Genomic DNA, 12,352 nt, shown 5'->3' on the forward strand with positions numbered 1-12,352 from the left:
ATCTCTCTCTCTCTCTCTCTGTTTTTTTTCTAGCTTGGTTTAGGAAATTGAGCACATTCCGGTCAAAAAAACATGTCAGTTGTTGGATATAGGCTGTGTGTTTTCCCGTGATTGCTCTGGAGTTGCCTATAGTGACAATGACAGTAAACGCGTAAGGATGACAACAAGTGACAGCAAAATGCAGCTGCCCTCTGTTTCACTTCCCTTTCTGGAAGAAGACTTACATTACAGACTGTAGTTGATGGGATTTGACGCATCAGCTCAGTTCTCAGGCCATGGTCTAAACTAGTGTGGTTTATTGTATTATAATTGATTATATGACAATATTCTGCATAGACAAACAATTTCAACTTTCTTTTACTTTTACAGTTGACCTTGTTTGCTGGTCAGTATAAAGGGTGAACTTCTCTTTGCTTACCCCACTCATCATGAGTTGGCGGGCCACATTCATTCATTTAGGACAAAATGTTTGGATACAGCCTGTCTCCAGCCCCTCCTCCCCTGGAAAGTGTGTAACATTCCTACTCTGTTGCTTTTGGTTTGCTGTTGACTCATCTCACAGGAGCGTTAGGTTAAACCGGCTGGAGAGTTTTTGCACTCTGTCGTGATTAGTTGCGTTTCTGCCCTTTTGGTTTCCCATCCACCACTCACCCCATTTCTCACAGGACACATACATTATCCTTTCTTTTACTGAGGTAAAACCCAGGATCATAATGGCACGCATGTGGATTGGGATGCTTGATAGTGCTACTCAGGTTTCTCTCACGTGAGAATGACGTTTGAAAAGATAATATAAAGTTGGCCCTCACTCATACAGTACAAGATAAGACTATGCGAATCAGTGGATTTAGAGATTTACAACAGGTGAGACATGTTGAATTGAAACTCAAAAAGCATGCTGGAGGGGAGTTAATGTATAGCAACAACAACATACACTCTGGCGTTTACCTCGTGCAGCCCCAAGTCACATCGCCTGTTGTCAACAATGACCCTCCTGCTTCCTTATCATGAGACAGCAGGACTCATTATGAGTCATCAAGGCATCGAATGAAAAGGGTTTCTCCAAGTGGCTGTCATGTGAAAAAAAGTTAATGACAACAAAATGACATTTGCTTCCTTCAATTAGGTCACAGCTGACTGGTCAAAAAGATCTCCATGTGCCGTTGTCTTCCTGGAAGACCCGTCGTCCGTGTTTTGGTACTCAGCGTGTGGAAATTTACTGGACTTGAGATTTCTATACAGTGATTAACTTTTATGGTTTGCCTTCACTCTCGGGGCATTGAACATTATGTACCTCCGACTAATAAAAACAAAGAATAAATGTTTATGGGCCCCCGTGCCAGATATTTACATATTATTTTCTTATTTGTCAACTCTCAGGTCAAGAGGCAAAACAGAAATTGAGTTATATACTAACATCATGGAAAATTTGTACAGATAGTAACGCTTAAATACAGTGCACTGTATTTAATACAATGACTGATAGTAAAACAAAAGAAAAACAAAGATGCTAGCAGAAGCTCCAGTTTAAAACGTTGAAGTATATATTGCTAATGTACATTAAGTATTTCATCCAGTCACAAAGCTTATGCAAAACCAATGATCTCAGTCAGCAAATACTATTTACCTTAAATCAATATGGCGCAGAGGGACAATCTTAAATGTAAAACACAAATATGAATATGTAAATGTAATAGTTGGCTTAAACTAACATCAGACAAAATACTTATTCATTCGCCAGTGGTTATTCTTGTCAAGTCACTAAGAATGAGTGTTTTCATGACATGATGTCACCAACGTGTAATTAAAATGACTAACTGCTTAGGGGAGGCAACACCAGTGGTAGGACGTAAAAAAAAAAAATATTTATATATTATAAAAAATATATATATTTATATATATATATATTTTTTGTTGTAACCTATATAATAGACTGTAGAAAATAATTGACTTTTGTACTTAAAAAAAAAACTTTAGTAAAGGAGTCAAATCAGTACTACTTTTACCAGAGTAGATCAATTATTATTATTATTATTATTATTATTATCATCATCATTATTTTACAGTTACTTTACGTGCCCGCGCCGAGAGAGAGAGAAATGAAGGCGGACGTGGACGACGTGTGCGTGCCTGGACCAAAATGTTCTGAACGCGCGCGCCCGTGTGGTTCACTCGCTGCAGGCGGGCGCGTGCCTTTGACGTCATACAGTCTGGCAGGACGCCAGTGAGGGCGGACTCGTGACGTCAGTGGCCTCTCATTCACAAGCTGCGGTCGTATATAAAGAAAGTGCTTCAAATCGACTTCCAGTCACTTCGCTGCAAACTACTGTTACAGTCACACCAGGAGGGAAGAACAAGCAGCGGATACACTCCAGAAGTTACTTTTTTTTGTGTGTGTGTTTCGTCTGAAGATTTTTTTTGTTTTGCTTGTTTTAATCGGAACAACTTCAACCAGCCTCAAGCTTCAAGCTATATGTATTTGGATCTAACTTTCCTTTCCCGTCGCCCTACTATGGTCATAATGGAAGTGCCCGCCATCGACTGTGCGTCCCTCCGTGCTCTGTTGGAGGCCGACGCTCCGGGCTGCCTGGTGCTGGACTGCCGCTCGTTCCTGTCCTTCAACGGCTCCCACATCGCGGCCTCCACCAACGTCCGCTTCAGCACCATCGTGCGAAGACGCGCCAGGGGCGGCCTGGGACTCGAGCATATTGTCCCCAACGAGGACACCAGGAGCCGCCTCCTGTCCGGCGAGTACCAGTCGGTGGTGCTGCTGGACGATCACAGTTGTGACTTGGGCCAAGCCAAGAAAGACGGGACTTTGATGCTGGCTGTAGCAGCCCTCTGCCGGGACCCGTGCGGCGCAAGTGTATTCATCCTGAAAGGTAATAATAAATCATTTAAAAAAAAAAGTGTCTCGCAAGCATTTGTTGTGTGTGTGTGTGTGTGTGTGTAGCAACAAATGCGGTTTTCAGCTGTCACAGTACCAGCTGGTGCTGCTGTAAACAATTCAGGAATAGACTCCGGCTTCTCTGTTACAAAGCATTTGTTCCCTTTTTTGGTTATGAGTTTACAACACGCTCTTATGTATTATTATTTTTTTATTATTTTGGTCCTCAGGTGGATTTGACGCGTTTTCCAAAGAATATCCAGACATGTGCACCAAGCCTTCTCCCTCCCAGGGGCTCAGTTTACCTCTAAGCTCCAACCATCCAGGAAGCGCAGATCCGAGCTGCAGTCCATGCAACACCCCACTTTACGATCAGGTTTGTGTCTTTTATTTCGACACGATCACATCAAAAATGTACTTTTCACCTCCCATGACTGACTGTGTCCACTTGTCCTCTCTTCCTAGGGAGGTCCCGTGGAGATCTTGCCCTTCCTGTACCTGGGTAGCGCTTACCATGCGTCCCGAAAAGACATGCTAGACATGCTGGGGATCACCGCCCTGATCAACGTCTCCGCCAACTGCCCCAACCATTTTGAGGACTCCTTTTTGTACAAGAGCATCCCGGTGGAGGACAACCACAAAGCGGATATCAGCTCCTGGTTCAACGAGGCCATTGAGTTTATCGGTTAGTATTTTTTTGACACTGCTTTTCGGTTAATAGCAAAGTGAGTGCACAAAAAAAAACCTAACAACCCCCTTCACTCGTTGATTTAAATTTGAAAAAGTTCCCTCCAAAAAGTGACCAGCTGGCTCAGCAATGGCCCCCTTGGTTACATCATCACCCCTCAATTGTAGAAAAGCCCCCCTACGTCCCCACGCAAACACATCCAGGCTTTTTAAATGAGTTGCCAGGCCGTGGCGCCGCGCCGTCCTTTTGTTGTGTCCTCACAAAAGGCGACTTCTCCTCGCTCACTGGCGGCCTTCCTCCCAGATCAATAAGCCCGCTTTGGGGGGGTTTGTTCCCTTTCTTTGTGTACACGGCCCACGCCCCCTTTAGGCATAACCCCCACGGGCATACACCCCCACTCTGAAAACAGTTGGGCAAAAATAACCCAAATTGGGTCAAGAATGGACCAACCCAACTTTTTGACTTATTTAACCCAAAAAGTTTGGCCGAATAATTAACCCACAAAACAACCCAAAAATAGGGCTGCTTTGTGGCTTATTTAATTATAATTAAAAATTAATTTAATAAATCAAAAATCAACCCACCCCTTGTGAGGAGTAAGCGGCTCTGGAAATGGATGGACGGATAGATGGAAAAAGCAACCCAATTTTTTGGGGTTGCTTTGTGGGTTAGTAACTTGACCCACCTTTTTGGGTTAATTCAATAACCCAATTAAATTGGGTCAAAATTTTGCCAACCCAAATTTTTTAGTTATTTAACCCAAAAAGTTGGGTCAAATTAAATGACCAACAAAGCAACCGCATTTTTGGGGAGTTATTTGTGGGTTATTAATTTCATCCAATTTTGGGGTTAATTGAGTAACCCAATTGAATTGGGTCAAAAAAGATCCCAATCAACTTTTTGAGCTATTTAACCCAAACTGTTAGGTCCAATTAAATTCATAACCCAAGCCACCAAATTTTGGGAGTTGTTTGTGGGCTATTTATTTGACCCAACTTTTTAAATTAATTGAATAACCCAAAAAGTTGGGTTGGCCCCTTTTTTGACCCAGTTTGAGTTATTTCTGACCCAACTGTTTTTGTGTGTGTACACGCCTGGGACAAAAACAACCCAATTTGGGTCAAATTCGTCACATTTTTGACCCAACTGTTTTTAGTGCCGCTGGCCCATTAACCGCGCTCCTGTGTCTTAATGGGGCGTTGAATTTAAATTGCCACCTTTTCTCTCTTTGCAGATTCAGTTCGCAATAACGGCGGCCGCGTGTTCGTCCACTGCCAAGCGGGCATCTCCCGGTCGGCCACCATCTGCCTCGCCTACCTCATGCGCACCAACCGCGTCAAACTGGACGAGGCCTTCGAGTTCGTCAAGCAGCGCCGCAGCATCATCTCGCCCAACTTCAGCTTCATGGGCCAGCTGCTCCAGTTCGAGTCGCAAGTGCTCGCCTCCTCCACCTGCTCGTCGGAGGCCGGCAGCCCGGCTATCGGCAACGGCGGCACCGTTTTCAACTTCCCGGTGTCCATCCCGGTGCACTCGTCGGCCAGTCAGCTCTCCTTCCTCCACAGTCCCATCACGACCTCGCCCAGCTGCTGATGCATCATGGGATGTTAGCATGCGGACTTCAACAACTCTTAAAACCGCGGTGCTGGTATCACTGCACGAAATGCGCATTTGACTCCCGACGTCAATCCAAGGGGGGGGAGACGTGGCAGCTACCAACAAATCAGTATTGACGCGTAACAGCTCAGTGAGGCTGTATGTGAAAAGGATTCTGCTACGTGAAGGCAAATGCTTTTGATAATCATCATCATGTATGAATAACAAATCAGAGGGCTAACAGCAGTCTCAGGAATGTTGACCTCCCAAATATCTATTTTGCTTCCTAATTAAGGGATCCAATTATGAACCGATGGTGACAAGTTACTGCTTCATTTTGAAGAACAATGAATGTATCCCCGCTGTTTATTGTGTATGCGGCAGAAGAGGCCAATTTTGAATGCAAATGTCTGCCTTTTTTGCTCGATGTGACGATCCTGACGTGACGGGGAAAGTGACCATTAAATACCTCATGTTTCTGTACTGTGTACTGCAAGCCCCGTGGTGGGCGGCTAGTCTGCAATGATTGCCATGTGACATATTTATTGAACTAAAGTAATATATTTCTCTAGTATATCTATTTTTGCATATGTTCATTTCAATGTTTTTATACCACTGAATAAATGCGATATGACTTTGTACATTTAATAGTGACCCTTTCTTTGTGTTGTTTATACCACGATCAGCCCGATGAATGCATAATCCAAAAATGCTGGACACAAAATATAAAATGACACACGGAGACCTCAATTCAAAAAAGTACAGTGTGCAGCTCAGCTTAGAGTCATCGGTGCAAAGATGGACAAACATGGACTAAAATAAAAGTTCACACTTTGCAAAGCTAAATTCAAAAAATGGACCGATCCACCTTATGGGACAATTTGACCCAACTTTCTGGGTTGTTGTATACAAAATGACCACATTTTTTGACCCAAGTAAATGATCTAACCAATATTTATGAGTTGTTTTATACTAAAAGACCAATTTATTGACTCAAAGTTGGATCAAATAGACCCAAGTAGAGGATCGGTCCATTTTTGACCTATCGTTGGGTTATTTTTGACCCAACCGTTGTTAGAGTGCATATTACTTGTACGTGATGTATCATCAAAGAGCAAAATACAGATATACATTTTTGTTACAAGTTTGGTAGAAAGTAGTTGAAGTACACAAATACGATTGATCACGGAAAACTATGCGATATAGTTCAAATATTGTAATCGCTTGACAGCACTGATATAAATATTTAAAACAACTGCTTCTCTGTTCATGCAATGGAATCCTATCATGAGATTTTTTTTTTTTCTACCCACAGAAAACGTATGATGTCACGACGTCCTCCATTGTCGGGGGTCATACTCCCCTCTGTTCGAATCAGTGTGAAGGCCCGGACAACGACAGGAGGCCCAAAGAATTGGCGAAGGAGCCCACCCTACGGGGCCCACAATAGGAGCAGCTGCAAGGCGTTTGGGAAAAGTGTGACCACTAAAGAGCATTCAGGGCTCAGTCGTGCGCCGCTCTCACATGCCAATGGCAGTCGAGGGGGTGTTTAGTTGGGAACGGGTGGTGGGGGGGTGGGTGGCATTTTTATGGAGGTGCCTCTGAAAGGGAAAGCAATATGTTTGGTTTGCAAATTAGCCACAACATTGGCTGCGACTTCTTGTGGACTGTGAGAAAAAAAGTGGTTGGACCTCAAGGCGTTAAAGAACAAAATGGCCATCTGCACTCATTGGTGCCCGAGACGGATCCAACAGGGTCAACTTAGATCATATGAATCAAAACATACATAGGCCTACATATCGGGGAAGTTAAACGTTTTCTTTACAAAAATATTTTCCATGCGCCCCCACTAGAGCATTCTGATTAATACTGAGTGAGTATTTTTGAATTAAACAAAAGAAGAAGAAATCCAGCCGTTTTTATCCTTCTCATGGGGGCGGCCATTTTGGCACTTGCTGTTGACTGAAAATCACATCACGCTGTCGAAGGGCTCAGGTAATGACCGTCATGGCTCACCGTGCGATGTTCGCAAGCTGAGCCCAAATGACAAAATGGCTCGTGAGGTGAATAAAACATAGCAGGATTTGTTGTCCTGTGTTCTTTTTCTTATGAATGAATACATCTGAACTCATCCTCTGTATTAGAAAATAATAATAATGGTCCATCGATGTTTGCATGGGAAATGCACATTATTACTCTTCGCAGTAGCACTTTTTTTTTTTGTAAACAAGAAACGAGAAACGTTTTTTATTCTTAAAACAATCTTATGTAAACAGGCCCTAAACGCTGCCATGTAAGCAGCCTTTGAGACAGAGCATCAGTAGTGTTGACGCGTCTGTGGGAAACACTCACCCATGACCTCACCAATTGCCTCAGACATAGGCGACATATGCGCAACCCCCCCCCCCCCCAACGACCACCAGCCCACTCGCCTTTTGTGTCCCTTGAACTTCCTGCGCATTTGTTTGTCTGTATGCGTGTGAAAGTCACTCGGAGAGTAAAAAAAAAAAAAAAAAAAGGCTCTGTCAATAGTCAAATTGAGACATTAAAGCATTGCTTTCCACGTGGGCTGGGAAAGTGTCTGTCAACATGAGGTAGGACACGGGTGCAAAATCCGGACAGTCACATCAAGACGCAAACTACGCTTTGTTTCTTACGTGTCTCCCTCGTGTTGCCTTTTCAGTCAGACACTGTAATGACATTTGTTTGTTTTCATTTCGCGACAGAGCTCTGACTTCAGAGTCGTTTTATTTAACACCATGCAAAAGAAGTGTTTTGAAATGTGTCAGAAGTGAGCTAATGTATCAAATACTTTATTTGATTTTTTTAATCAATAGAGCAGTTTATGCACTGAATAGTCACGGTTAAAACAAATCACATGACATAATTTGCAAAGCAAATAATATTTACCACAGGAAATTAATCACGTTGTTGTTGCTCGGTGATGTCACGTGAATGTGACACATGGCCCGGAGGTTTTTATATGAGATGGGATGGTTCCGATCATCACGTTCTCATGGGAATTTAACATGAAGTCATTCAAATCATTCCGTTTTATGCATACCATACAGGAAGAGATCTTTTTATCCAAAACAAAATGAAAAACACATTTGATCTGGCCACTTCATTTGTTGCGTACAGACTCCGGTATCGCCTGTAAAACTTAAAAGTTTGGCCGATAAAGTTCAGTCGCCATAGCTTGCAAATGTACTCTAAATTCTATTTGGAAAAGGGTTCTTTAGATTCTGTTTTATTATTATTATTTTTTTTAATAACTGGCCATCAGAGCCTCCTCGTTACAATTTAAAGAGAAAGACAACAAAGGGGACATGGAAACAGACAGGCTAACTTCAAGTTAATTTTTTCTCTTCTGTGATACATTGACGAGTGGTGGGAAGGTAGATGTGCGCCTCTGTAGCATTCACACGGTACATTATTGCTACTTCTGTATTTGCAAAGTCATATAGTACAATGAAAGAAGCTGGAAAACTCAAAAACGTTGTGTTCTTTAATCTTTATGTACGACTACGACGACATGGTCAACTGAACACAATATTCAACATTTCAGAAAACTGTGCAGAGATGATTTGGTAATTCAATTATTTTAAATTAAAGGGAGCTAAAGGATGGTTAAGGAGCAAAATGTCTTCCACTAAATTGTTGTGACCAGTTAAACCAAGCGGAACCCATTTTTCATTTACAGAAACGTGCTGTTCGTGTCGTTTTCGGTTGTGGATACAGAGACCACACTATGCCAATATTTATACAACTAAAAACGTTCAAATACAAATTTGACCAATTAACATGCAAATTTAAAAGCACAATTACTGGCAAAATATATTTAGCACAAGTTCATGTTATTTAATTATTTTGTTTATTTGTTAACTTTGAAAGCATCTCGACTGTTTGCTGTAATTTATTTTGTGTTGATAATTTTTTGGGGAGTTGATTAGGGGCAGATATCACAAGTTTTACTTCTTTCTGTCCCCTTTAATTTCTTTTTTTCTTTTAAAGAATGATTTTAATTTTTTTTTTATTGAATTGAATTGGAACTCGTTTTGGAGCATGTTAAAGCTTCTCCGGCTAACCTAGCTTAGCATTGCTTGATTCACCACCGTCGCGAAGCAGCGATTGAGTTTAAGTGTAAAGTGATGTGATTATTGTGACAAATGTGAGCGAAAAATAAAGTCACAGCCGGATCCTTGAGTATAGTCCTCACGTCCACTTCCATCGGAGCAGCATGACACCAGACTCAGGTTTACATAAAAAATTGTGTTCAATGACACCAAATTTGGCAAACCCACGAGTAATGGAATAAAGTATGAATAATCAATGGAATAATCGATTCTAAAAAGATTCGTTAGTGACAGACGCAAACAAGATATATATGAAATAAAAAATAATCATTATAATAGGCAGGTGCCATTATGTAATTATGATGACTTATAATATCGTCCCTCTGAGGACAGCTCTAATTCCGCTGTGGCCCAACAGGAAGCTGTTAAGAAATTTCAGTAGCGATGCTGTTGTCAAAACACTACCTGTTTACATAGAAACAATGGTAAAATACACATGACACGCTCATACTTAGCTGGCAATATGCTTTTGTGCCTGTGTAAGTGTAAAAGAAATGTCACATAGGACAGTAATTTAGCAAAACATAAAGGCTAACCTGCTTGCTAACGTTAGCGCCATAGCATGCTATTTGGCTGCCAAAAGAACACATTTGCCATTAATCTAAGTCAATCAATGAATAAGCTCAATGATTGTGGTAACTATGCCTATTTTATTTTTTTTAAATCAATTTAACAGCTGAAATATAAGACTCAACTCATCATTGAAGCCATTTAGCTGGTAAAATGTTGTCATATCAACGGATAGCCAAATAGAAGGTTCCTATTGGTTTTCTGCTTACGAATTGCCATGAATCATGATCACATCCAATTTGCTGACCTCACTGGACCTTAAAACTGGATTACATCTCTCGTACACCGACGTAAGGACACACACGGGATATCTTGACCGAGAAGATTTAGTCCGCACATTGATGTCATGGCAAAATACTCACCTGCAGTAAATCTGTAAGAAGATTACAGCTGGGACAGGAAGGCCTCCTGCTCGTTGAAACCCCCACCATATGTGCACATAAACACAGACACGCAAACACACGCCCTACAAAAAAAATGAAATATTATCCTATACATTAATAGTTCCCTTGAAAGTCATTATCTATTCTATATTCAGAGGTCACGTTAGAAAAATATGACTCAAGAACAAGTAAAAAGAAAAAAGAAAAAAGTATTCCAAATAAATTACATTAAGTACATATTTAGTACTTAAAACTACTCAAGTAATGAGTAACTAGTGAGTAGCTATTTACGTTTGAATAGCACATGCATGTTAGCTAGACTAAATAAATAAATAGGAATAAGACATTTTAACCCTTTCATGGATAGTGGTTACTACAGTGGACAGCTATTAAAACGTTGTTTTCTCCTATACAAATGAATCTTTTTTTGCCGTAGTTGGACATTAGTCACTCCAGTGGACACTAGTGTAGTCTTGACATACACTGCCATCCAGTGGTCAACGTTTGTAAGTGCAAAAAAAAAAGAAGACCTACAACAAGATTGATGACAGAAGTTCAGATGTGACGTGTAAGGAAGGAATTCTATTTTTTCCAGGAGGCCCTTGTAAGAAAAAATATATTTGGGCATCAAGCAACAACTAAGGAGTATAATATAATTGTTAAAATATCCAAGTATTTATTTTGTAATTTGAGGAAATGGCGATTGATCATGAGTCCCCTAAATTGGACTTTGGACATCTTTAGCTGTTTTGTGACTACAATTTAGTGTTGCTGTAACTTTGTTGCTTTTGAAAATACTTCATCTGCAGGTTGTTGTTTTTTTGGGTGCTTTAAATCATCATTTAATTTTTATTTTAGCAATATTTTAGTACTTCCCAAAAATTATATGTAGTATGTGAACATAATGTTAAGAATCAAACAGACATTTTCAATAGTGTTTACATTTATTTTTGTTATTTATTCTTTTCTTACAAACGTATTTCATCAGTTGCTCAAATGCACTTCATTGTCCACTCTAGTGGACATGTCACCAACTCCTTGAAAAATGTATGTTTCAAAAAAATGAAGGTAATTATTCTTTTTTTCCATGCCTAAAGAGTAATAAAATGAGTTGAGGAAAAAAAATCCTGATGTAGTTTATCATAATTTGTGCGTAAAAGGGTTAAATGTTGCCCAACAACGTCACTTTTTAAATTTATTGTTATTATTATTTTAATGTATTTTTCTTCTACTAAAAAAAATATTTATTGGTTGTTCTTTTAAGTCCTAGTTGAATTAGAGTTTTTGTAGGTGAAGAAATACTAAGTTTTGAAGCTAATGAATAAAAATGATTAGCATTTTTTTCCCCCCCATAATAGCTCAGCCCTCGCCCAAGATACGAAATGCTACTATGGAAATACAGTACAATAAGAGCAACCTATAGGATGAAGTGCTGCTGGATGTCAAGTTTTTACATTCCTGTCATGTATATTAAACGTGACATTGACGTATGATGAATACAAGCAATCCTTTGCTTCTGAGGGAGACAACTCAAGAGAAACCTTGAACCGTCAACCTTGAAAGACAGTCGCACGCGCGCGGCGCATTGCTGCAGGCTACGTGCGTTAAAGATAGGACCACTTCCTGACGTCTTTCGCCACCGACGATAAAAGCGTTCTTTTTTTGCAATATTCCAAAGCAAACGAAAGCAGACAAGCTGCAGTTGCGTGACGAGGGTCGAGATAAGGCCAGATTTTTAACCCGATAGCCCGACACATGAACAGCCCGGCAGAACGTCACAACATTACGTGTTGTCATTGACTTATGTTTACAAAAGCGCAATGTAAGAAGAGACACTATGTCAGCTCTTTAAACACACAGATTGTTCCACTATTCATCAACTCCACCATTGTATATAAATGTTTGAAGTTGTGCAGCTCTGCTATGTCTCACGCCGGGCACCGAAATGGCAAAACAATGACATCAATCAGAACCCAGAAGATATTCCGCAGGCGGCCAAACAGTCGTAGACCCCACCGAGAGCCTTGTTTGCCCCTGCGACCCTGAAGACAAGCTTGTATTTTTCCACTGGCCACAGGCCGAGGGGGGTGTGTTC

At 40.8% G+C, this 12,352-nt stretch overlaps 1 protein-coding gene across 1 annotated transcript; it reads left to right on the forward strand.

Annotated features, from left to right (window-relative positions):
- The first annotated feature begins 2,292 nt into the window (after positions 1-2,292).
- Positions 2,293-5,816, forward strand: dusp1 (dual specificity phosphatase 1). The gene is made up of 4 exons (XM_086085440.1): positions 2,293-2,882; positions 3,118-3,263; positions 3,353-3,572; positions 4,810-5,816. The coding sequence occupies exons 1-4, from the start codon at positions 2,474-2,476 to the stop codon at positions 5,163-5,165; spliced, it is 1,131 nt and encodes a 376-aa protein (XP_085941566.1). The 5' UTR covers positions 2,293-2,473; the 3' UTR covers positions 5,166-5,816.
- The last annotated feature ends 6,536 nt before the right edge of the window (positions 5,817-12,352 follow it).

The sequence above is a fragment of the Leptonotus elevatus genome, chromosome 9 (assembly GCF_054856555.1).
Source record: "Leptonotus elevatus isolate MCC_2025b chromosome 9, RoL_Lele_1.0, whole genome shotgun sequence".
NCBI classification, from domain to species: Eukaryota; Metazoa; Chordata; class Actinopteri; order Syngnathiformes; family Syngnathidae; genus Leptonotus; species Leptonotus elevatus.